This window comes from Drosophila subobscura, chromosome J (genome assembly GCF_008121235.1).
Source record: "Drosophila subobscura isolate 14011-0131.10 chromosome J, UCBerk_Dsub_1.0, whole genome shotgun sequence".
Taxonomy (NCBI): Eukaryota; Metazoa; Arthropoda; class Insecta; order Diptera; family Drosophilidae; genus Drosophila; species Drosophila subobscura.
In genome coordinates this window covers 22,852,437-22,876,609 of record NC_048532.1, presented here as the reverse complement: position 1 = coordinate 22,876,609, position 24,173 = coordinate 22,852,437, and the positions used below count along the sequence as shown (strand labels likewise).

Genomic DNA, 24,173 nt, shown 5'->3' with positions numbered 1-24,173 from the left:
TAACTTCGGAACTCATATAAAAAAGAGCGGGAACCGGTCAAGAGCGAGAGGCTGCCTTACCTACCTGCATATAACGCAGTGTGGGTAAGCGTGGGAAGTCAGGTAAGGCGAAAGGTGAGAGAGGCGTGGGAGGGAGAGAGAGATGCTGGAAATGATAATCTGGGTGTTTTGTAGTAATGCAGGTAGAGCAGATGTAGTTAGTGTAACTTAAATATGTACACGTGTGTAAGTGGAACACTTTGATAAGACAAACAATGGAACGAGCAATGGCAGACGTTCAAGTTTAATCGTTTAACTGATTGCAACTAATCACTGTCCACACACATAGTATAGTAGTATAGATCTCGAGTAGATACGTACTTACGCAAAGGCTGCATCCTAGATAGGTTGGGGTAATCTTGTTTTGGGACTGTTTGTCAAGTCGCCGTGATAGGAGAAAAACTGACCACAGTGAAGTCCCGGGCCCAGGCCCGTCCTGCTAGAAGTACTTGAGTTTTGTCAGTTCTTTGAATTCACGGCCACTCAAGTAGCTTCGATCCATTATAAATCACGGCCACAATCTTCTTGTGACGTCCTCGGTGGCGTCAGGTGCGATATCGGGATTTGTGTTCAACATGTTCAAAAGTCCGTCCCGTGCGACCAGTAGTGAACTTTCTACACTTCATTGCTTTTCTAGACATTTAATAAGTAATTTGTTTAGCTTTCATCATAATTTTACCGTTGGCTGCACAGTTTATGGGTTAACCCATTGACGACCAGACTTGAACACTTGAAAATGAACTTGAAGAAATGAAGCGAAGTTCAGGTAAAAGATATCCTCCCTTTCTTTTTAAAGTAAAATCCATCCAATTTATAAGATAAATTTACAAAAAGTAATATATACCGTGGTTTTATCCAACTTGTTCACCTGTTTAAGTAGAGGGCGGTTCAGCAGGTTAAGCTTATGATTTGTGGTATCTCGGTATAAAATATAGTATATTTTCTCAATTTTGGCATATTCCGGTATATTTGCGATGGTCAGTCACACTGGACACATACCAGGTATACCTGGAATATTATGTGGATATTTTGACTACGAAATCTTTTCCGTAGGTAATTTTCTCTCTCTTTTGAAGGGAAATTTCTCGCTCACAACATGGGAGTTCACTTAACGTTTTATGCTATAGAATTGATTGATATATCGGATGAAACTATAGTTTTAGCGTGAAGACTCCTAACTAGCTAGTAATACCTAATAGAACATCAAAATCGAGGAATATTACTTAAGATTTACCGTATATTTACAGTACATTATGAAAATGCAAGGGTATATCTCGGTATATTTCCGAGGGTCTGTTGGTATAACTCCGCGGTCACACTGACACATACAACCTACAAATTCAGATAGTTCTGGAATTTATAGTTTTAATTAATAATAAAAGAAAGTTTAACATAAGTGAAGCAGTCAATGTAAGTCCTGTCAAAGCGTGCAACTAGAGTCGAGCGACATTCATTCATAATTGTTGTACCATTCTCTCTCTCCACACGTCTCGTGCCTGGCCATCAAAAAAACCATACGAAATCAAAGATGTCAGACTGGGATTCTGTTACAGTTCTGCGGAAGAAGGCTCCAAAATCGTCTACCCTGAAAACTGAGTCGGCGGTCAATCAGGCTCGCCGCCAAGGTGTTGCCGTGGACACCCAACAAAAATGTGAGTAGGGTCGGGAATCACCGGCCCCCGGTTGGCCCCAAAACCCCTTTGCACACACTCAAACACACATGTACTTGATGCTCGGCCTAACCTAAGCACAACAACAAAACCTCCTGCTGCAATTGCGGTGATGAAGTATTGCGTGGCATTTCACAAGGCGCAGTAATATGCATTGAGGGGCTATTTTCTGCTTGGCCTAGTTTCCACTCAACCCTCAGATCCGATCTATATCTGCTATTGATTTTGTCATCCCATCCACAGATGGTGCTGGCACCAACAAGCAGCATGTGACCACCAAGAACACTGCCAAGCTAGACCGCGAGACTGAAGAATTGCGCCACGACAAGATACCGCTTGATGTGGGCAAGATCATTCAACAGGGACGTCAGAACAAGGGTCTCAGCCAGAAGGACTTGGCCACTGTAGGTTCTCAATCTCTTGCTCTTTAGTCCAAAAACTCATTCAAAATTGATTCCTTCTCCCTTTGGTTGGCAGAAAATTTGTGAGAAGCAGCAGGTTATAACTGACTACGAGGCCGGACGCGGCATTCCTAACAACTTGATACTCGGAAAAATGGAGCGGGTGCTTGGCATCAAGCTGCGCGGCAAGGAGCGTGGCCAACCAATAGCGCCTCCCGGTAAAAAGTGAGACGACGCTGCAGCGTCCTCTGCTTGTGGCGCTCCACCATCGAACACCTCAACACGCAACAATGCCAACGCCAGACAGCAGCAGCAGTCGCAGCAACACCAACAGCAGCAGCTGCAGCACCAGCAACACCAGGAGCCTGGCTGGAGCACCGTGAGCAGAAGACGCAAATGAAGCCTTATCGGGAGGCTCTTCACCAAATCAAATTCGGGTTAACCAAACCAAGCAGCCCAAGACAGACAGACAAGCGCAACCAATCCTCCAATCCTTTATCTATGAGCGCCATAGTTTTTGAATATTCTTTTGATTGAAGCCAAAAACCAAATCAATCGCCGCGTTTCGCACACACACACACACACACGCAAACACATTCATACAATGTCTTTTCCTACTATTTGCATGCACTATTTGCCTTTTTATTTTTTTTCTGATAAATTAAATATTGTAATTTTTAAAAATACAAATCACAAGCACAGCCTCGCTCAAGCCCCCCGGAGACAGAGAGAGAGAGACACTAAACGCGAAACGCAACAGACTAATTTGATATTATTTGTTAAGCGCTCATGGCTCGAGGGTAAAAAGAGAGTTTTCAACCAGGCAATGGCAGTGCCAATTGCAATTGCCTTTCCTTTCGGTTATACCAAAATTGAAGTTGTGAAATTAAAATGCAAACACATGGAAACACACAGAAATTTCTTTCAATTCAAACGAACATTCTGCATGATCCAACAAAAGCAAACACCAGCTTGATTAATATCCATTATACATATATCCACATAAGAGTGTGTACAACTAAATGAAATTATGCGAATTCTTAGAGCTTAGTCGGACTTTCACTTTGCCTACTTTTTGTGTAACGTATAAGCGAATGTATCGTATAAGCAAAGGAGAGGAAAGGAAGGGAATAAGGAAGGGTTCGGGTCGGTCTCGTCTCGTCATTCTATATACATACATTATGTATACAAGAAAACATATTCTTAATGTGTATTTAGGGTAACATTTCTAGTCTACAAAATATTTAAATACTGTAAGCGATGGCATTTGATCGATGTTCTCTTACTCGAACTAACACTCCAGACTATTTTGCATAGAATTTATGCCAGCCCAAAACAGAGCAGAGTTACAGCACGGAGAGGATATGGATGATATATAAACAATTATATACCTATATATATACATGTGTATTTGCTATGAATGTCTCTTTTTCAGTGTAGTAGTTAATGTGGGAGAATGATGGATGAGTCGTGTTTTGCCAGTGAATAACTCTTAAATATCATAAAATAAATGTTTTTTTGGCCATCTAGCAGTCTTCAAGGTTTGATTTCATTGGAGGGTTGATAGGTAGCTTGTTCGGTTGTAATATTAGTATTCGATTAAGGTGGCTTGAAGGCACAAACATTTGTAGTTGCTAGTCTTTGATTTGCTCTTTGGGTTTTCAAATGAGTTAGGATTCCACATTAAGGAACATTAAGTTGTGTTGCCTAGTGGAAGGCCGAGTCGGGAAGCTCTTTTTTTTCCACCATGTCAATAAACAATTTGGTGGCCAGTTCGAAATCCCACTCGGCAGTCTCCACGATCCTTGTGCACCATGGAGATGTTAGGCCGGTCAGCTCGAGGAAAATGATGAGCTTGTCGTTCTTGGCGTCTATTGAGTCCTCGGATGCTGGTGTCATCAGACGATTATCTGGCAGTGGGCACACCTTGAACGCGCTCTTCACCTGGTTCCTCGAGGGATTCATGATGCTCAAGTGGTCATTGACGATCTTCAAGCGGCGCGACTCCTTGCCAAAGCCCTGACAACGACAGATGGTGGATGAATCAATGAAATGATCCCAAATTGATCTCAAAAGATATCCTTACCTTTCCCTGATCATCGATCTTGAGTACAAAGTCCCTGCTAAAGGCCAAATAGAGCTCCTCCTGGTTGTGGGTGCTCGGAGAGTCGTCGCGCAACAGCCCAGTGACATGAATAAACGCCGACTTGCCATTGAAGTGCATCACGTCCGTCTGGAGGGAGATAAAGTCGTGGACGACACTCGGCAGCTCCATGAGCACGCCAATGATTTCCATCACACCCACATGGAATTCGTTTGTGGCCTTGGTGTAGTCCGACCACTTCCTGATGTCCCGCGAGTGCTTCGTGTACTTGGAGATGCGCTTGAAGAGCTGCGCCTTGAACGATTGCGAGCGCCCCATCACATAGTTGCAGGTCATCGTGAAGATTGAGTCGTCCGTGTAATATTTCATCAGTCGATTGGCTCGCTCTTCCGCCTGCTCGAAGTCGCGCAGATAGTTGCGGAGGAATACGTCGCCCAGCAGCTCGTAGGCGCCAATGTCGCAGAGGAAGTTCTTCTGCGGCGCCTGGCCCGGCTTGCTGCTCAGATCCACCCCATCCAGAGTCGTCAGTTGGGGAAAGATTTTCAGCACTGCCTGGATATAGTCATTGGGGAGGCTGTACTTTCCGCACAGCGGATTGCCATGGAGACGCAGCGACTTCAGCGGCAGATCGCCCAGCGACTTGATGTCCTCCAAGTCGTGTATCCAATTGTGGCCCAGGTCCAGCGCCCTCAGGCTGCCCATTCGCGAGAGGACGCGCGCACCGTCCATGCGGAGAATGCTGTTGTTGCACAGCCGAATCTCCGAGCAGTTGGACATGTACAGACGCGAGATAATCGAGAGGATGTTGTTTAGAATTCTCGTCGAGCCCATGTGGACCCACAGGCCCTTGAGGCCTTCGGTTGCCTGAAAGTGCGACATCTTGAGCACACGATTCTGGACCACAAAACACTTCTGTATGCACTTGGTGATCCTCTCCTGGGGATCCACGTGATGCAGCTTAAAGCGACTGACATTCATGCGCATATAGAACGGAATGGTGCGAGGAGCCACGCTCACATCTCGATCAACCATTGGCCCCGCATCGGGGAGTTTTATCTCCAGATTGCAGCTGTGCACCAAATATGCAATCTGCTCGAAGCAATTGCGCGCCAGAAAAATGTGCTCCTTCCCATCAAACTACAAAAGGATTCACATTACAAATCACATCAATACAGACAGATCCGCAGATGAGAGCTCACCTTGTAGTAGCAGGGATAAATCTCTGTCAGCATTTGATTGACCGTAATGAAGAATAATCTAAAAAGTCGTTGCTCAGTCAACAGGTGCATGGGATCGGGTACCTAGAAGGGTCATATATGAGAAATAGCTGACTTTGGTTTTGGTTTACGAACCAGAAAGGCATGCCAGTCCTCGCTTTGCTCAAAGTCCGCCAGCTTCCACTTATTGGTCCAGTCGATGCGTATGCCATCCGACTCCAGATCGATGTCGTGGTTCAGGGGCGTGTAGGTGGTGTGGAGCTTGTCGTAGGGAATGCCATCCACCATACTGAAGTTCCCCTGCAGCGCTTTGATGCTGTTGGGATACTTGGAGCTCTTCGTGATGGGGTTGTTGGCCAGCTTCAGTTCCTTTGCACGAATACGCTTCAGTTCGCGGCACAGACGAACCGCAGAAGCAATCTGAAAATGTTCTCATGGTAGTTCTTGGTTTGACCTAACACCTGGCTGGCATATACCTTATTTCCACTGAGATCGAGGAGCCCATATTCGACATCGCCAAAGAGCTTGAGCGGATCCACGCTCTTCATTTGATTGTCGGCGAAAATGAAGCCATTCACCGCGCTAAAGCTGTCATCGTTGTGATAGATGCTGCTGCAGACGTGCCTCAGGGTGGCCACATTGGCCAGACTAACTACGATGCTCTTGAAGCAGGGATTCGCCCCGAAGTTGCTTAGGTTCAACACTCCGCGCACGCCGTTGTGCACCTCCAGACGCTCCATTCGGCGCGAAACCTCCTGAGAAATTAGCAGCGGTGGCGAAATCTGCTTGCTGCTGTTGGCGGCCACACCGAGCTGCACGCTTATCTGTATACTGGCGCCGGTTGAGATGCTTAGGCAGAGCTTCTGGGCAAATAGCTTGTCAATCGCCGGCTTGCAGGCACGCGCCAGAAACTTGTCGACGCGACGACCACGCTGAAAAAAGAACAGTTATTAGCTGGAGGCCAGAAATTTTTCAATGGTGGGCCAACCTCATAGGCGACCGGATAGAGCTCCTCGCCGTCGATCGCATCGAAGATCGCTTCGAGTATCACTTGCTTTGGATCCTGCAAATACTCCAGTTGTCCCTGATGATGAATGCAAAACTCATTCCAGCTAAGGCCCGGCACACGATCGCCATAGCTTGAGCAGTTCCTAAACACCCTGGTGTCGGGATAGTCCACCTGGATCGGCTGCGACCCATCCGAAAAGTTTAACACATATCTGTGGACTATGGCCATGAATTAAAAAACACGTTTTATTTTTGAATTGTTCAAATATCTTACGGCGCGGATCCATCGCTTGCAGTTGTCATCAGGTCGAAAGTAAAATGCAAGCCCGACTTCGACCGGTTACCCAACACTGACACGTTTCAGAATTTGTGCTGAGTTTCCGAATTGGAGTTGTCTCAAGTTTCTGAGACACACATTATTCACTTTAAGAATCTGTATACTGTAGCAACGATCGACGGCGAGGAGCTCTATCCGGTCGACTATGAGGTTACCCACGATTGACAAATGTCTGACCTTCAGCTAATAACTGTTCTTTTTTCAGCGTGGTCCACGCGTCGAATCTTTATTTTGTGTTGGCTTCTTAATGGTTACAAGTCTTACAATTTACAAGTTTCAAGTTACTTCTTGGGAGTCTTTTTCTTTTCCACCTGTCGTGGAATCGCCTTCTTCCCCTGGAAATAGCCCGTATAGTAGCCAGACATATACCATGCAGTGAGCATGGACATAAGGTCCTGTTCCTCGCCAGGATTTCCACAGGGGGGGATGATAGGAGGAATCAATGGCATAGTGGGCATGCCCGGTCCTCCAGAGATACCAGCGCTGGCAGCAGGTTTTGCCTTGGCGGACGACTTCTTTGAGGCACTGGCAGGCTTTCCGCGAACTTTTTCCTGTTGCGCTTCCTCGGCCTCGAACTGGTAGGCCATTATGGACTGCTGGCGACGGGCGTCCTTGCCCCAAGATTGCAGCAGATCGGCGAGCAAGATCTCCTGCTCGTTTTCATACCCCAGGTAGCGGATCACACACGTAGCTGCCTCCTCATTGATGGACACCACGGTACCCTCATAGTCCACACCATCAGTGTATGTGGCCCGCGCGAAGTCTCCCACCTTGAAGAAAACAGGCTCGGGGCTGGTGGCATCGGTGGCCGATTCAATGTTGAATTCCTCCTTCTTGTTCTCCTCCTCGCGCGAATTGGTGGAGTCTGCCAAGCGGCGGGCCAACGCCTCGCGTGCCAGATTAACGGATTCGTCGTAGACTTTGATCAACAGAGAGTCGTCCCAGGCGGCGTCATTGGCGTCGTCACACATTTTTTTGTTTGTTTGTTTCTGGATGCAAAATAATTTCGATTAGACCGAAGAGAAGACAGCGTGAACTCGCGTTAGTCAACACTGACAAATCATCGATGACCAGTCATCGATAGGTGTGTACAATCGGTTCAATACTCCCGGAAAGCCATCTCTAGAGTCCACCAAAAACGAAACTCATTCTCCGTGGTTTTTGCAAACAAAGTATAGAAATAGTTAAAAATGGCTTCGGCGGAAACACTATACAAGGAACTGACTGCCGAGTGGTCCAAGCGTCCACCCAACACCAAGAAATGCGGCCAGCTGCTGGACCAACTGAAAATAGCCCTAGTCAAGATGGCCTTCCTACCGACAGACGGCAACGATGCCCAGAACTCGAAAAAGCAATTGCTGTTGGCCCGCTGCGTGCTGGAAATCGCAGTGGAACACAGCGTGTTGAGCAAGGATCTGCAAGCCTTTGAGCGCTACATGTCGCAGCTGAAGTGCTACTACTACGACTATGCCAAGATCATTGGGGAATCGGACAACAAGTACAAACTATTGGGCCTCAACTTGCTGTACCTGCTGTCCGGCAATCGAGTTTCCGATTTCCACACCGAGCTCGAGCTGCTGTCGGTGGACATCATCCAGCACAACCAGTACATTCGACCCATCCTGGCCCTCGAGCAGTACATCATGGAGGGGAGGTACAATAAGATTTTCCAGGCCAAGTCTTCGATGCCCGCTGAAGTCTACAACTACTTCATGGACCTGCTGGTGGAGACGGTGCGTGACGAAATTGGCGCCTGCATTGAGAAGTCGTACGAGAAGATATCCGCCAAGGACGCAGCCAAGCGTCTGAATCTGCGTGTTCCGGATGAGATCAAAGTGTTTGGCGAAAAACGCCAGTGGAAACTGGAGGGCAATGGAAACTATAGCTTCACAGACCGCAGCATAAAGCCAAAAGAGGCCCTGCCCTCCGAGGAGCTGGCCGAGCAGGTGCTCAGCTATGCCCGGGATCTGGAGATGATAGTTTAAGTGACCTAAAAAAGTTGTAATATTTTTAAAAATGCATCAATAAAGTAACATTTAATCTATGCGTGGCTTAGTTCCGAAATGAGCCAGTTCGATTGTTTTGATTGTCGATAGCGCGAGCGGTGAACTAGATCTTCACAGCGGAGCGAACGATAGCGGAGTAAAAATTTTCGCTCTGCGATTATTTATAACAAAAAACTGCTTAGAAAGCATACGAAAAAGTTAGTAAATTAATTAACGCAATGGCCTGCAACGCAAGTAAGACGCACCTCTTGCGCGCTATCGCTGTAAGTTTCAACTTAACCAACAAAATCACGGCAGAATAATTTCCCCTGTGGAAAGTCGTGTTACGTAAAAGATATAGTTGCTGTTTAAACTGTCTTAATAATGAGAGGACTAATGACACTGTTATCCTGTCTTTCGTCAGAAACGGGGCTATGCCACCTGCCCACGCCCTGTGGGCGACACCTCCGCCGTCAGTGTGAATGTTCTCGAGAACAAACTGGTTGTGGCCACAGCTGATGCCACCGTTCCCGTCTCGCGCGTGTCCGTTGTGCTGGGGTAAGTAACTGCCCACTGTGACTGGATCATCATTAATCTGACATCTTGCAGAGCTGGTTCCCGTAACGAGGCCTACGATACCCTGGGAGCCTCCCATCTGCTGCGCTTGGCCGGAGGACTGAGCACCCAGAACTCGTCTGCGTTCGCCATTGCCCGTAACATTCAGCAGGTCGGCGGCACCTTGACCACCTGGGGCGATCGCGAGGTCGTCGGCTACACCGTGGAGACCACAGCCGACAATGTGGAGACCGGTCTGCGCTACCTGCAGGATCTCTTGCAGCCTGCCTTCAAGCCCTGGGAGCTGAAGGACAATGCCAAGACTCTGCACAACCAGCTGGATGCTGTCACCCGCGAGGTAAGCAATTCTCAACAGTAGCCTGTAGCCTCTACAAATTCCTAAAAATCTTTATTTTTGTGCAGCAACGTGCCATCGAGCTGGTCCACAAGGCCGCCTTCCGTTCCGGTCTGGGCAACTCCATCTACATCCCCCGGTTCCAGCTGGGCAATCTGTCGACCGAAAGCCTGCTGCACTACGTAGCCAACACCTTTTCGGCCAGTCGCGCCGCCGTTGTTGGTGTGGGCATTGACAACAACACTCTGTCGGGCTTCGCCCAGACCCTGGAGTTCCCGAGCGGCGGTGGAAAGGCTGCCTCGGCCAACTACTTTGGCGGCGATGCCCGCAAGGACACCACAGGACAGCGTGCCACTGTCGCAGTTGCTGGCCTGGGCGGCTCCATTGCCAACCACAAGGAGGCTCTTGCCTTTGCCGTGCTGGAGCAGGCTGTGGGCGCTGGTGCGGCCACCAAGCGCGGCAACTCTTCGGGACTGTTCGGCGAGGCTGCCAACAGTGCTGGCGGCTCAAGCCCCAGCACCGTCAGGGCTCTGAATGCCAGCTATTCCGATGCCGGTCTCTTTGGCTTCGTTGTGTCCGGCGATGCCAAGGACATTGGCAAGACCGTCGAGTTCCTGGTTCGCGGCCTGAAGTCCGGCTCGGTCTCGGAAAAGGATGTGGCCCGTGGCAAGGCCCTGCTGAAGGCCCGCATCATCTCGAAGTATTCCTCCGATGGTGGTCTGATCAAGGAGATCGGACGCCAGGCGGCGCTCAGCAGAAACGTCTTGGAGGCTGACACTTTGATTGCTGCCATCGATGGCATTTCACAGCAGCAGGTCCAGGAGGCTGCCAAGAAGGTGGCCGGCTCCAAGCTGTCGGTCGGTGCCATTGGCAACCTGGCGCACGTGCCCTACGCTTCTGATTTGGCTTAAGTAGAACAAAAAGAAAAAAAAGAACTCCCTTGTTATCCGTAAATGTAACGACTAAATAAACCTGTTGTCCAGGCATCAACGATCCGCGACAAACGCTGCAATCTTTCTCTTAAAAGCATTAGTTTAATTTCATATAAATACACTTGCAGGAATGCCAGATGCACGCCGAAGGGGTCTGGGATCTTTGGAGGGGGACACTCGCTCGAAAAATGCATAAAACTCGAATAATATAACATAGAATATAGAAAACGTTTAACAAGTGGAAACTACACAAGCACCACCACCAGAATGGCCACAAACAGAGCTATGATGAGCAGCCAGTAGCCCCAGGTGCTGTCCCTCCGATTCACTTGCCCAATGCTGTGCGTCTCCCGTTGCACTCCCGTCTCCACGCGATCCATTGCATTGGCCAGGTTATCGAGAATATCTGGAAATGGTCACAGGTGAGAATTGGTTAATGGAGAGTAATAAGCGCTCACTGTTCTGATCTTCCACTTCGTTGCCCAGCTGGGTGGCCAGGTTTCGCTGTCGGGAAATCGTGGCCGAGAGCACTTCGAGGCCACGATTCTGATCTTCCAGCATCTCGGCCTGCCTCAGCTTCAGGGCCTCCACATCGATGGGTGTTTCGCGGGGAGCGGGCGGCTGGCCCTGCTCCTGCCAGGCGGAGCCTGAAGAAGCGGCCAGCACATTGGCCCGCGAGCTGTTCGTAAATTTCTGCTTAACCTCGCGCAACTGGGAGGTTAGTTTGTCCCAATCGATGCGACGCTGCTGCAGCTCCTCCTGGGGACTGGTCTCCCAGGTGATGGCATTGTCTAGTACTACCTTTAGATGCTTGACATCTTTGTCCAACTGATCCAGCCCCGCCTTGATGCTGTCTGTGAGCTGGATGTACTCCTTCGCCTTGGGCTGACCCAGTTGCTGGCGCTGATGCAGTTGGACCAGCAACTGATGGCGCAGTCTCTCGCAGCCCTCGTACTCGATGTCCCATGAGTCATGATCTACGAGAGCCATTTGGTCGACACTTTTATCAGCAAATTAAAAACTACGCCGAAGCCAAACAATAAAATAAAAACAGCTGTGCAGCAGTGCTGCAAGTCACCAAAGTGCAGTGTTTGAAATACTCCAATGTTCTTGACATTTGAAATGGCATTTGACATCTGCACTCACACTTTGAAAGGCGATATCTAGAGACTTGCCGATATCTGTGACTGGGGAAAGTCGTGATTAATGTGATGAACATGGTAATATGTAATATATCTCAACACCATTATTTTTGTATTATAGAATTATTTATGTTTGTTAATTTTATAAAAATAAATAACTATTTTTTAATAAGAGCACTACTCTTGGGTTTTTGCTGATTATTATAAACAATACATGCACATGTTGGGCGAATGTGATGGCCGTGTCACAGCCGCGAATGGTGGTTTGAAAATACTTTCAAGTAACAGGTACGCAACTATCGCCCATCCCTGACTCACACGTACACACAATTTAGTCGTGATTTCTTTTATTTGTTTAAAATTATTGCTAAAAACTAAACAAAAAAGGGTCTTAAAACGTTGGCCAACATGTTGAGTGCTTGTGTTAATGTTTGCGAGCCTTTTCCCTAAAAGGAGGCCAGCGCGGGCCATTGTTCTCTGCACCTGGTAATCGAGGGAAGAGAGTGGGAGAGCACGGCACTCCAAAGAACCAACTCTACACTACAATAAATTAAATAAAAGTCAAACAACAAATTCAATTATCCACCATGGAGCGGCGCGTGAAGCTGAAGACAATTAACCCGCACATCACGTGCAAGATCTGCGGCGGATATTTCATTGATGCCACAACTGTGACGGAGTGTCTGCACACATGTGAGTTTCACTGACGTTCGTTGGAGCTGGGCTGTGCCGAGGCCTGCCCGGTGGCAACACCTGCCCCGCCCCACCAAGCCGGCTCAACTCAAGCCTCCACAAAACAGACAGCCAAAAGAGCACTGAATTAAATTTCGATTTTTTGCAACTTTTCAGTTTGCAAGAGCTGCCTGGTGAAGCACCTTGAGGAAAAGAAAACCTGCCCCACCTGCGATAACATCATACACCAATCTCATCCCCTGCAATACATCAGTTTCGATCGCACCATGCAGGACATTGTGTACAAACTGGTGCCGAAACTGCAAGAAGGTTTGATTTTGATTTTGCTTGTGCTTGACGTCGAATGGCAACCAATTTGTAATTGTTTTAATTCTCAAATTTGCAGATGAATCGCGCAGGGAGCGAGACTTTTACAAAAGTAGGAACATGCCTTGCCCGAAGGACATCACGCAAAACCATGAGGATGACAATGAGAAGGTCATGGAGGCCCATGCCGAATCCGACTTCCATCGTCTGGACGAGCAGGTCAATGTGTGCCTAGAGTGTATAAGCAATAACTTTAAGAATCTGCAAAGGCGCTTCATACGCTGTAGCTCCCAGGCGACGATAACGCATCTCAAAAAGCTGGTCGCCAAGAAAATCCTCAATGGGATTGAAAAGTATCGTGAAGTAAGTCCTCCCCTCCACATCAATTCTATTTCGTTCGAGCTTCCACATTTCTACAACTGCTGAACCCATCAACTCTCTCTCCCTATTAAAGATTGACATTTTGTGCAACGAGGAGCTGCTGGGCAAAGATCATACGCTCAAGTTTGTCTATGTCACACGATGGCGTTTCAGGGATCCTCCGCTCCGCCTGCAGTTTCGACCCCGAGTTGATCTCTAACAACTGCGACGATGGGCCTCTGCTGTTTCTAGTATAATGCTACAACAAATGATCTATTTTTATAATTTATTGACAAAGCGTAAATATCGTAATTAGGAGAGTACCCCCAGCATAGTGTTAGTCCCTCCCCCTCCCCCGTGCCCTTTCCGTATCCCATCCCCACATCTATGTACATATGTATGTGTAAATGTGCATGTATATAAAGTCGTAGTCTAATAGTTATTCCCTTCTCCCCCACCACCACCACCACCACCTCCTAGGCGTAAGTACTCCTTTATTTGTATCCTTTATCGTGTGTTTACCCCTCCCCCTCCCATTTGTTGCTAATGTCGCCCCTGATTTAATCAACCCTCTCTATGTATTTGCAATATTTTCATGTTCTCATATTGTCCTCTTTTTAGTATCAAATATACACAAATATATTTATTATTTTAATGTACAAACCACACACACACACACGATTGTAAATAAACTTTTAATTATGTCGAAAGTCTCGAAGGGTGTCTTTAATGTGTCTTTAATTTGGATGTTGCCACGAGTTTCTATAACTAAAACGAGATTGCGGATTGAATGGATGACGAGAACGGTATGGCTGGTGTCCATAAGGCCTGGAATATGGGGGTGCCCGGAACGCAGGTCGCATTGGTCTGTATCCAAATCGTGGACGCGGTGGATATGCCATTGGACCATAAATCCCATTAAACTGATGCGCTGGATGGGGTGCCGGCCAGCCCTGAAAATACACACAACAAATTAGAGAAAAAATGAATTTAATTAATTGGAATCTGGGAATGGCACTTACGTATCCATATGCGAACTCATGTGCTGGCACTGGCACAGGAACTGTTATTATCCGCGGCGGTGGCGTGCGTCGACGCGGACTCCGGGTCCGGCGTCGATGCTCGCCACTTCGACTACGAGAGCGACGGCGATGGTGGCGCCTTCGCTCAGAGGAGTTCGATCGCGACCTGGTGCGTCGCACCCGCTTAGCAGTCGGACGCGGGGATTTCTGACGCAGATTCTTCACACGATCCCGCTCACGCACCGGATCAGCAAAGTAGGGCACCGCCTCCTGCTCGCGCACGCGGTCGCGTTCTCTTCCAGTGTCTCGTACATGCCGGTCTCTTCGGGTCCTTGATCCATGGGAATCTACATTGGAAAATTAATCTTAAATCATTAGAGAGCGTTGAGTAGAGTCTTGGGAGCAGATCTGAAGTCCAATGATTCGCTTAAGGATGTCCAATTGTCCCAGACCATTTGGATGGTGTGCTCGTGTCCTTTCCAGTGTACATTTTCTTCCATTGCACTTTTCACTTCGTATGCCACTATAACAAAAACAACAAAAAGAAAAAAATTGCTATGCACTTGGTCGGATTTCGACTGCACTTCTCCTATATACGGACCTCGGTGGGACGCTCCACTGCTGTCGGCATCCATTATAATGCAGATGCACTTTTTTATGCACTTTTTTCTTCCTCTTTATGCTGCTTCTGCTGCTCGCCGGGCTGCTTTTGTTGGTACCTTTAACCTTTACAGTCGTGGCTTTAATTGAGTTGCCCAATTGTTGATGCTAAAGACACAAATTAATATAATCACGTTAACATTTTATTGTTATTTTCCAGCTTGGCGAGCTGTTGCATATATATCGACCTATCGATAATTATCACAATAAATATTTATTTGTTGTCTGACTTTTACTAACAAATTAAGGCTGTAAACGATCCGCATTTTGATGCGGATCATCAGTATATATGCTATAGCGGCCAGAAATGACTATAATTGAATTTTCTACATGCATTTTCCACGGTATGTTAGCAGAACAAGGTAATCCGATTTACAACTTATCGGTTAAAGATGCAAGGTGTGTGACCAAGAGAGGGATGGTCTGTACATCCTCACCATTCAAAATAATTAATTGGCGCCATGTTTAAGAGTATTTAACAATTAAATAAATACATTTTTATTACAACGTAGCTAAACAGCTTTTATTCAAAATATGGGCCTAACACAAATCAGTTTTCTTTTCGAACAAATAAACATTAATAGAACATTAAGGGGAAAGGCAAATGCAATTAGGAGATATACAAAAAACGGTGAATTCTAAAACTTAACACTAACTGGCACGTTTATGCGCTCGTTCTCCATTGAAACCATAATAAGCGGCTCCCTCTTGAGACCCTCACGCCTCGGCGAACGCAATAGGCGAACTTTAATCTCAACTTCTCCGCCATCGGGGGCAATGTAACACTCCCTGGGGCTGATCTGCACAAAGTCCGACACATTGCAATGGACTTCAATGAGCTGGCCGGAGCGGAAGCAGTTCTTCACGGACAGTTTTGCAATGGTTCCAGCACCGAGCTCAATCGCAGCCGGCTGAACGGACCAGTTTCGCTCCACGGGCAGCAGCATTGTGGTTGTATCCGCCTCGTGCTCCAGCTCATCGACGGGCTCCAGCATGTTGCTTTGTGTGGGAGTGGGAGAGTTGGCGGCACAGATGGTGCGGAACAGGACGGTCTCCTCGGCCTCCGGCAGGAACAGGAGCGAGGTCTCGGCTGACTCATCAAAGTCACGATTCAGGGTCAAGGCCACGTCGATGATCTTCACGACAGTCACCAGATCCAGGATGAACTCGGGCGGCTCGTTCAGCTGGCAAATATTCCGCACAGGCTGCTCGTCCGGAAAGGGGCTCCAAAGGCTGTCCAGCATGGCGGAGGTAAGCTTCTCCCGCTGCCTGCTGCTCATGCGATGCACCAGGTGACGCATCCTCTGCCTGTTGGGCTCGTCCCCGCAGAAGATGCGCATGTTGGCCAGCGTCAGGACCTGCGCGGTCTTCTTCAGTATGTTCTTCATATCCTCACGATTCGGGCGGAATATTACTTGCACCGTGCTCTCCGTGTTGGGCGGCAAAATCAGCTTGCTGGGACGCACCTCGAACGCCTCGCTCAGACGCAGCTTCATCAGCACCGTGGAGTCCACAGAGATGCCCACGAAGGCTGTCAGCGGGCCCTTGTTCAGGAACTTGAAGCTGGCCGTGAGCGGGCCGGAGGAGAGCTCGCACACGTCTCCGATGGTGAGGAAGCTGGCGCCGACCGGCCCCTTGAGCAGGCCCTGAATGGAAATGGCTGCATTCCCGCCGTACCCATACAGGGGGATCTCCATGCCGGGCTGGCTGCTGTGTGCGCCCACCGGGGCATAGAAGGACACCGCTCCAATGGCCGCTCCACACATGGTGGGGCAGAAATTAATCACAATGCTGCGGCACTCCATGGCCTGGAGGGTGATGGTGCTGCTGTCGTTGCCGACCAGCTGAAAGCCGGGTCCCTGGATGCCCAGGCGGACGACAAGCCGCTTGTCCGCCGTATTCTTCACCTGCATGGACTTTCGCATGTCCGTGCGCAGCTTGGTGCTGCCCCAGCAGAGGCTCGTGTGGGTTACCTTCAATGGCAGCAGCTTTCCATCGCGATGGCTGAACTCGCTGGAGTTGGAGCAGCGCGAGATGCTGCGAGCACTGGCACTGCTGGCCGCGCCGCGTCTAGCTGTTGTGCAGCCACTCGTGCAGCTTGCCTCGCTGCCTGCCGGCGAGGAGTTGGTTTTGCGGAGTGCCGCACCAGGCATCAGTTGTCGCCGCTCGGAGCTGGTGGTGCTGTCCAGCAGTGGCGAGGACAGGCAGCTTCTCGGCGAGCACATTGGCGAAAGATTTCGGGCTGTGGCCGATGCCGAGAGTGAGGGACTCTTGGCGAGACTTGGCGAAATGGCAAACTCACCCTCTGTGGACGAGGGAACAGCGTCGCAGCCATCGAGGCGAGTGGAGCTCAATGTGGTGCGGCTGCCATTGGTATTGGCCGGACGGAGCGAGCCCCTGTGAGTGTGCAGCTTCTTGTTCACTGGCGTCTTGTCCACATCCACCTCATCGCCGTCTTCGTCTGTGGTAGGCAGCGGCCGCACGCCGTCACTGCTCGCTGGACTCACAGCTCTGGGCGAAGGACATGTCTTGGGGCGACGCACGCCGTCACTGCTCGCTGGACTCACAGCTCGGGGAGAAGGAGATGGCTTGGGGCGACGCACGCAGTCACTGCTCGCTGGACTCACAGCTCGGGCAGAAGGAGATGTCTTGGGGCGGCGCAGGCTGTCACTGGTCGCTGGGCTCAAAGCTCGGGGAGCTGGGGATGTCTTGGGGCGGCGAAGGCCGTCACTGCTCGCTGGGCTCACAGCTCGGGGAGCTGGCGATGTCTTGACGCGACGCACACGCCTGGGTGACTTCATTGGCGACGATGGCCACTCATCCACGTCCGCCAAGACAGAGTCGTTGTCCGCACACGAAACCAAGATCTGGGGTTTGTCCGCCAGCGGACTTAGTGCCTTCCGCGACACGCTCTGCTGCAAATGCTTAAAGTCCGTGGAGTCTAGGAGGGAGTCTGTGAAGCTCATGGTGTCCGTTAGCTTGTGCGAGTCGCACAGCGTTCGCTCCGCATTGGAGCTGTCGTTTTCCTTGTTCTCATCGGCGTGCAGCTGCTGCCCCTGACCCTGCCCCTGGCCACGGCCATGCTTGCGCAGTCGCTCGACCACCTCCACGGTGGAGGTGTCCGAATTAAAGTCCAGATCTCGCAAGGCCTTGTCTATGGCCGAGAGACTCAGTATCTCGGAGCTCGAGGGCGGACGCACCGTCTCCGCACCGGCTCCGCCCTTGGGCTGGATGGCAGTATGAAATTTCTTCTTTGCATTCTGCATTTTCTTCATGAGATTCTGCCCCAACTTGGAGCCCATGTTCGAGGCCTCTGCCTTGGTGTAGGTCTTGTTGTCGGGCTGCGGCGTGTTTGCCACGAGAGAGTTGGATGTGGGAGTGGCAGGAGGGTTCTCCTCCAGCATTCGCTCGGGATTGTCGTTGCTCACAATGTTCCAAATATTCTCCGAGCGTGTCTGGAAGTAGTAGCCCAAGGAGAAGTCCGGATCCCCGGCCAGAACAGAGCTGAAAAGAGTGCAGAGTGCGGATCAATAAGGGAAACCATTAAAAAATGGTTCGCTTGAACTCACTTGGACACGGACGTCTCGATGTCGGATGCTGGTGGGGGAGCGGCAATCTTTTGCATTGCCTGATTGCTCAGCGTTGCTGTGGGCATGGCCGTGAACTCTTGGGCCCAGGATATCTCGCCCTGCACCAGCTTCGATTGCATCAGCTCGGCCGGTGCGAAGCTCTCGTCCATGTCCTGGCCAGCTGCCGCAGATTCCGAGCCGAAGGAGAAGCCGCCGCCGCCGTTCAAGCTCAAGTTACTCAAATCAGCGGTGCGCGGCAGGCTGTGCGACGAGTTGAACGAAACCTCCGACTCCGTCAGGCTGCTCACATTCACATTCACATTCGACTTGGATTTGGTGTTCGAACAATTGCAGCCCGCATTCGCCTGGCTGCCATTGTGCAGCTTCTTCTCCAGCAGACGCGCCTTCTCCACAAACGATGTTTTTATTATGTCGGACACCGAGACCACTTTCCTGCCCTTGTCGCTGCGGCAGAGCGTCGAGCGGCCGGTGATCTCGGCCGGCTCAAACGAAATATTTCTGCCCTTCTGCGCTGGCGTGGGCATGGCAAAGGAGCCGCTGCTGTTCAGATCGATCGTTTCATCGGTGACCAGCTCCGAGATGTTCGAGCTGTTGCTGGGCAGGGCGCTCTGTCGGCCCCTCGTTGGTACCCCTTTGCCTGACTGGAGCGCGGACGCGGCTTTTCCAGTGTCTCCTTGGCTCGCAGGCGCTCTGCCCGCAGTCGCTCGTGCACATTGGAGGCTTCCCTGAGACCCATGCCGCTTCCGTTCCCGCTCCTACTGAAGCTGGACAAGTCGCCAAACACTGCAAGTACCAGAATGAATGTCAATTTGCACAAACTGCACATTCTTGGGCTGGCCTTTGTGCTGCTGCTTACCTTTGAGATTATCCAAGCTCAGTATGCCCAGCGAGGTCTGTTCCATTGGGCTGGTATTTCGAGGGCTCCTATTGCCTTTCTCCATTGCGCTTACTATTTTTTCACAATTGCAACAAAACAATAACAACAATTTAGATCTGCAAAAAAGGCGACGCTTGGTTCCAAAATGGGCGCCAATTCCAGTGTTGGTCAGATCGGAGCGTGACAATTCCGAACAGAGTTGCCTTCAGCCGATAGTCGACTGTGAGAAATACCTCAGAAATACATCGAATTGGTGACATCTCTTTCGACGGCGGCATTAATCGACATAAGCAGGCGTGTGCTGATTCTCAGTTCTCAGTTAGTTTAATCCTTATATTTGATATATTAAGTAAACGAGAGAAAAAATTCACAAGTATACAATGGAGGCGACATTGGATGAAATAATTGCGGGTCTGATGTGCACAGAAACCAAACGCATACACGAGGTAAGCACACAAAAGGATGTTATCCGTTCTCGGAGCCGTTTCCTCCCATTTACTGGCCATTTATATGCAAGAAGCTAGAATGCGAACATGCCGATGCATAGCATCTATTGGCACGTGATTTCTTGTACTTCTATACCGTATATATTTCCGCAAAAATCATTCGCGGTAGAGAGCGAACACGTTGTGAACACACGCACACACACGCGCAGGTTCCCCGTTAATTGAACAATTATTAATGCTGAAATTATATATGCATGTATATGTATGTACGTTACCGTTTGTGTAGAGTACCGCAGCTTTGGGCAAGGCGTTCGAGAATCCCGAGGCCCTGCCAGTGCTCTGCCAGATGCTGGTGTCGAACCGCGAGGCACAAGCGCGCCAATTGGCAGTTGTGCTGGTGAACAAGCGTCTCCTGAAGCTGCGCAACTGGCAGATGGTGCCGCCCGAGCATCAGGAAGGGTAAGTCGATGGATGGCCGTTGGTTTTGTAAGGGACTATTTCCTGACATTCTGTTCCGTCGCAGCATTAAGGCGTGCATGCTCCAGGCGTTGATAAGGGAGAAGGAGAAGGGCGTGAAGACTGCCATTGCCCAGGTTATTGGGACTCTAGTGCGTCATGAGGCGGACAAAAAGGACTCGTGGTTGGCCGAATTGCTGACCTTCATTTTCCAACGCTGCAGCATGGCCGACCCCAAAGAGAGCGAACTGGGCTCGTCCATCTTCGCCACGTTGACCGACTCCGCTCCAGATCAGTTGGTCAGCCAAATGTCGGAGATCTGCCAGCTCTTCTCGAGTGTGCTGAATACCGCCCAGGCCAATGGAGACATGGCCACCCCCACTGTGGCCAATATGATGGAGGGAATGTGCTCCCTGATTCCATTCATTGTCGGCCACACAAGCGCAGAGCAGACGGTGGCCAAGGTCGTGCCACTGATGGTCTTTGCTCTCCAGGCCTTTGTCGAAAAGGGAGTCGTAGCAGAATTCACCACCGCCTTTGAGATCATAGACTCGCTGGCCGAGTATGTGCCGAAACTGTTGAATAATTACATCAAGCTTTTGGTTGAGTTCTGCCTGGCGGCGCTGGGCAACAAGCAGATCGATGATCAGATTCGTATTCTGGTGGTCACCTTCGTGGGTCGCATGATCCGTGTCAAGAAGAAGGCAATCGTCAAGCAGAAGCTCCTGGAACCCATCCTGCTCGTCGTCTTCGAGATGATGTGCTGTGAAAACGACAGCGAAGATGGTTCGTTCGTAGCTTCTAACACTGTCCGCCAAATGGCTCTGCTAATCCGAAAACTTCTTTAGAGGACGACTACTTCTCGGGCACCAGCAACACTCCCATGACGGCGGCCACTCAAACCCTCGATGTGATGGCTCTCCAGATGTCGCCGGAGAAGCTGATTCCACCACTGTTGCAGATTCTCGAGCCTGCTCTGCACAACCCGGACCCACTGCGCCGTCGCGCCGCATTCATGTCCATGGCCATCATCTCCGAGGGCTGTTCGGAGGCCATTAAGCGGAAGTATCTCGAAGTTATGCTGAACATCATCAAGGGCGGCATCATCGATCAGGATCCATCCGTGCGCAATGCAGCCTTCTTTGCCCTGGGCCAGTTCTCGGAGTTTATGCAGCCCGAAATATCCAAATTCGCACCACAGATTCTGCCCGTGCTGTTTGAGTTTCTCCAACAACTGGTTGCCGAGCTGCAGGTAGGTGTTCTCCATGCCAAATTCAGTCAGTCCCGCGCCAGTCTTTGTATCTTCATATTTATGTATTGTAAATTCTTTTGTTTGTGCTGCTGCTCCCAAAGGCTGGCCATGGGAGGGGCCATGCTACTGCAGCAGCCCCCCCGGCCAAAGACACAATAATGTACACGAGTCAGTTACAGATCAAGCGCATATCGGTGCTCGCCAAGTATAGGGTGCAGTTTCTGTTCTTTATTTCTTTGACTAACTCTTGCACTGCATCCACATGTCCATGTCCCAAAGGGGTTTCTCTTTCATGCCACATTCACGCAGCACCTTAAACTTTAAGTCCAACGAACACACAGCTTAACCAGAGTCTTTGGTAAACATTTACAGAGGGGCCAGCCAGAGCCCACCCACATGGATCGCATGTTCTATGCCCTGGATGTATTCTGCGAGAACCTCGAGGAGGAGATTGTGCCACATCTGCCGGTGCTGATGGCTCGGTAATTAATCATTTTCAATGTCCATTTGTAATCTATTTATTGTAACCCCTCTATCCATCAGTCTCTTCGAGTGCATGGACCAACAGAACTCGATTCACATTCGACAGCTCGCTCTGTCCACCATCTCGTCGGTGGCCACCGCCTCGAAGGCGAATTTGGTGCCATATTTCAATCCCATTGTGGACATCCTGAAGAACTATCTGGTGAACGATTGTGCCGTTGAGCTGAATGAGCTGCGCATTCAGTCCATCGATACACTGGCCGCGATCACCCGCACGGTGGGCAAGGAGAACTTCATGCACCTCGTCCAAGACACGATGAACTATTGCACGAATATGCTGGAGCAGGGCCCTGACGATCCGGACCTGAGGCGTGCCATCTACTCTCTGATTGGAGCCCTGTCTGTCGTTATCACAGAGAACATGACATCGATCTTCCCGAAGGTGATCGAACGCCTGATCCAGTCGGTCGTATCGACCGAGGACACGCTGCTAAAGGTGCGCGAGGACTCGCCCACCGGCGGCCTCCTGACCGAAATCGACCTGGGCGACACCGACAACGAGGACGACGATGACGACGATATTGGAGACTATCAAGTGGAGAACGACTACGTCTTTGAGAAGGAGGAGGCCATAATGACGCTCAAGGAGTTCGCTAAGAATTCGAGCATCGCCTTCGCCCCCTACCTGACAATGGTGTTCGAGGAGGTGTACAAGACCATTGATCACGGCCAGGATGTCGTGCGCAAGGCAGCCATTGCGGCGCTCAGCGCATTCGTCGTTACCCTCCACAAGCTGAACGACACAGACGGAGTGAAGCGCGCATGCACCATCCTCATTCCCAAGTTTGTTTCGCTGGTAAAGAACGACGAGGAGCAGGGTGTCGTCTGTCAAGTGCTCGAAGAGCTTGGCGACCTGTTCAAGGACGTTGGGCGGGCGGCGTTGCCCACGCCAGACCTTGCCGAGTCGGTCATTGGATGCATCAAAGACGTGCTGCTCAACAACACAGCCTGTCAGTTCAATGAGCCGAGTGGCGGCGGCGACGAGGAGGAGGCCGATGAAAGCGAGTACGATGAGGCACTCATCGAGAGTGCTGGCAACCTGGTGGCCATGATTGGTCACTCCCTCGACCCAGAGACATACTCCCTGTACTTTGGACGCATGTACACTTTCTTCTTGACCAAGCTGGTACGTACCAGAGACCTGGAGGAGATCCGCCGATCGGCATAACCATTTCCATTTCGATTTCAATTTCTGTAGGAAAAGGCCAAGAAGAACGACGATCCAGATCAGCGCTCCTTCATCTATGGCGTCCTGGCCGAATGCTTCCAGTCGTTGGGCCTTTGTGTGGTCACCTACTTCGATTCGCTCTGTCCCGTGTTGCTGGCGGGCACCACCGACTCGGACGCCAAGTCACGTCAGAACAGCTACTTCGGCCTGGGCGAGCTGGTCTATCACGCGGAAGAGAAGTCCTTCGAGTGAGTGCAGGGAACACCATGAGCAATCTTCTTGCTGATTTATAGCATTACATTTGTCCAATTTGCAGCTCGTTTGGTGTGATTTTGCAGGCCCTTTCTGAGGCTATCGCCAAGGAGCAGAATGCTCCTGCCTTGGACAACATCTGCGGCGCTGTGTCGCGTCTGATCATAACCAATCACAACATGGTGCCCCTGGACCATGTGCTGCCCGTTTTCATGTCCAGTCTGCCCCTGCGCGAGGACAACGAAGAGAATGACGTTGTGCTGAAGGCATTCCGCATGCTCTACCTCAATGCGCGTCCCAGCATTGCCAATCACATTGAGCAGATGCTGAACGTCTTGCTGCACGTGCTGTTCAAGCGCGAGTTTAGCGACGAAGAGATGGCCGCCAACATGGCTGCCTTTGTGAAGGAGATCCGCAACGACTATCCCGGCCACTTCAACAACGTGGCCAACTCGAGTCCGAATTTGTGTGCCTTCGCGCAGTCCCTCTAAGCAGCGGCAGCAGCAGCAGCAGCCCCAATGTCAGACCTCGCAACTATTACTAGCTCAAACACATTCGTGGCAGTTTTAGGCCAAAATCTCAAATTATTTAGTCAGCAAACATCCCACAATCTGTCCATGATGTGGTCGAAGTTCAAACAAAATTACACACACAGTATGGATCATTTAAACTCTCGAAGAAGTCGATCTCTCGGAGAGATAAACGGATGCACGATACGAGCTAATGAAATGTTTTCTAATTTATAATTGCAAAGCGATATGAATAGTCTGAAATAAATTAAACGAATCAATGAAAACTAACCT

General features: G+C 50.0%; 10 protein-coding genes across 12 annotated transcripts; 5 read left to right on the top strand and 5 right to left on the bottom strand.

The window, feature by feature from the left end:
• The first annotated feature begins 1,310 nt into the window (after nucleotides 1-1,310).
• LOC117893324 (endothelial differentiation-related factor 1 homolog) lies at nucleotides 1,311-2,867 on the top strand. Its single transcript, XM_034799913.1, is given in 4 exon segments — nucleotides 1,311-1,449; nucleotides 1,568-1,691; nucleotides 1,953-2,113; nucleotides 2,187-2,867. Coding segments are annotated over 3 exon segments (609 nt in total). The 5' UTR covers nucleotides 1,311-1,449; the 3' UTR covers nucleotides 2,511-2,867.
• Nucleotides 2,868-3,502: 635 nt separating this feature from the next.
• On the bottom strand, nucleotides 3,503-6,857 carry LOC117893322 (nuclear RNA export factor 2). Its single transcript, XM_034799910.1, has 7 exons — nucleotides 6,714-6,857; nucleotides 6,420-6,658; nucleotides 5,908-6,363; nucleotides 5,567-5,851; nucleotides 5,414-5,515; nucleotides 4,197-5,351; nucleotides 3,503-4,129 (listed from the first exon to the last, which is right to left on the bottom strand). The coding sequence occupies exons 1-7, from the start codon at nucleotides 6,724-6,726 to the stop codon at nucleotides 3,818-3,820; spliced, it is 2,562 nt and encodes an 853-aa protein (XP_034655801.1). The 5' UTR covers nucleotides 6,727-6,857; the 3' UTR covers nucleotides 3,503-3,817.
• A 138-nt stretch (nucleotides 6,858-6,995) lies between these two features.
• LOC117893416 (survival motor neuron protein) lies at nucleotides 6,996-7,794 on the bottom strand. The gene has a single exon (XM_034800028.1). It carries the CDS (start codon nucleotides 7,745-7,747, stop codon nucleotides 7,058-7,060), a length of 690 nt encoding a protein of 229 aa, XP_034655919.1. The 5' UTR covers nucleotides 7,748-7,794; the 3' UTR covers nucleotides 6,996-7,057.
• Nucleotides 7,795-7,881: 87 nt separating this feature from the next.
• On the top strand, nucleotides 7,882-8,820 carry LOC117893414 (26S proteasome non-ATPase regulatory subunit 8). Its single transcript, XM_034800025.1, has one exon. It carries the CDS (start codon nucleotides 7,967-7,969, stop codon nucleotides 8,759-8,761), a length of 795 nt encoding a protein of 264 aa, XP_034655916.1. The 5' UTR covers nucleotides 7,882-7,966; the 3' UTR covers nucleotides 8,762-8,820.
• Nucleotides 8,821-8,884: 64 nt separating this feature from the next.
• On the top strand, nucleotides 8,885-10,666 carry LOC117893413 (cytochrome b-c1 complex subunit 2, mitochondrial). The gene is made up of 4 exons (XM_034800024.1): nucleotides 8,885-9,045; nucleotides 9,186-9,319; nucleotides 9,371-9,674; nucleotides 9,740-10,666. Exons 1-4 carry the CDS (start codon nucleotides 9,001-9,003, stop codon nucleotides 10,580-10,582), a joined length of 1,326 nt encoding a protein of 441 aa, XP_034655915.1. The 5' UTR covers nucleotides 8,885-9,000; the 3' UTR covers nucleotides 10,583-10,666.
• A 19-nt stretch (nucleotides 10,667-10,685) lies between these two features.
• On the bottom strand, nucleotides 10,686-11,674 carry LOC117893415 (syntaxin-8). Its single transcript, XM_034800026.1, has 2 exons — nucleotides 11,062-11,674; nucleotides 10,686-11,009 (listed from the first exon to the last, which is right to left on the bottom strand). Exons 1-2 carry the CDS (start codon nucleotides 11,591-11,593, stop codon nucleotides 10,849-10,851), a joined length of 693 nt encoding a protein of 230 aa, XP_034655917.1. The 5' UTR covers nucleotides 11,594-11,674; the 3' UTR covers nucleotides 10,686-10,848.
• Nucleotides 11,675-12,043: 369 nt separating this feature from the next.
• Nucleotides 12,044-13,726, top strand: LOC117894432 (polycomb group RING finger protein 3). The gene is made up of 4 exons (XM_034801495.1): nucleotides 12,044-12,438; nucleotides 12,595-12,747; nucleotides 12,824-13,107; nucleotides 13,199-13,726. The coding sequence occupies exons 1-4, from the start codon at nucleotides 12,333-12,335 to the stop codon at nucleotides 13,322-13,324; spliced, it is 669 nt and encodes a 222-aa protein (XP_034657386.1). The 5' UTR covers nucleotides 12,044-12,332; the 3' UTR covers nucleotides 13,325-13,726.
• A 77-nt stretch (nucleotides 13,727-13,803) lies between these two features.
• LOC117894433 (female-specific protein transformer) lies at nucleotides 13,804-15,084 on the bottom strand. Of its 2 annotated transcripts, XM_034801496.1 has the most exons (3): nucleotides 14,728-14,977; nucleotides 14,127-14,473; nucleotides 13,804-14,057 (listed from the first exon to the last, which is right to left on the bottom strand). In XM_034801496.1, the coding sequence occupies exons 1-3, from the start codon at nucleotides 14,759-14,761 to the stop codon at nucleotides 13,842-13,844; spliced, it is 597 nt and encodes a 198-aa protein (XP_034657387.1). In that variant the 5' UTR covers nucleotides 14,762-14,977; the 3' UTR covers nucleotides 13,804-13,841. The 2 variants fall into 2 exon arrangements, 1 of the variants encoding a protein (XP_034657387.1); XR_004648877.1 differs by lacking the exon at nucleotides 13,804-14,057 and having other exon boundaries at nucleotides 14,345-14,649; nucleotides 14,728-15,084.
• A 197-nt stretch (nucleotides 15,085-15,281) lies between these two features.
• Nucleotides 15,282-19,432, bottom strand: LOC117894042. The gene is made up of 4 exons (XM_034800891.1): nucleotides 19,233-19,432; nucleotides 19,006-19,159; nucleotides 18,356-18,970; nucleotides 15,282-18,290 (listed from the first exon to the last, which is right to left on the bottom strand). The coding sequence occupies exons 1-4, from the start codon at nucleotides 19,315-19,317 to the stop codon at nucleotides 15,425-15,427; spliced, it is 3,720 nt and encodes a 1,239-aa protein (XP_034656782.1). The 5' UTR covers nucleotides 19,318-19,432; the 3' UTR covers nucleotides 15,282-15,424.
• Nucleotides 19,433-19,521: 89 nt separating this feature from the next.
• LOC117894035 (importin-4) lies at nucleotides 19,522-24,170 on the top strand. 2 transcript variants are annotated; one of them, XR_004648843.1, is made up of 9 exons: nucleotides 19,522-19,699; nucleotides 19,986-20,158; nucleotides 20,223-20,941; nucleotides 21,004-21,407; nucleotides 21,780-21,889; nucleotides 21,951-23,076; nucleotides 23,149-23,366; nucleotides 23,435-23,975; nucleotides 24,035-24,170. XR_004648843.1 is itself a non-coding variant. In XM_034800882.1 (8 exons), the coding sequence occupies exons 1-8, from the start codon at nucleotides 19,634-19,636 to the stop codon at nucleotides 23,859-23,861; spliced, it is 3,243 nt and encodes a 1,080-aa protein (XP_034656773.1). In that variant the 5' UTR covers nucleotides 19,522-19,633; the 3' UTR covers nucleotides 23,862-24,170. The 2 variants fall into 2 exon arrangements, 1 of the variants encoding a protein (XP_034656773.1); XM_034800882.1 differs by having other exon boundaries at nucleotides 23,435-24,170.
• Nucleotides 24,171-24,173: the final 3 nt, after the last annotated feature.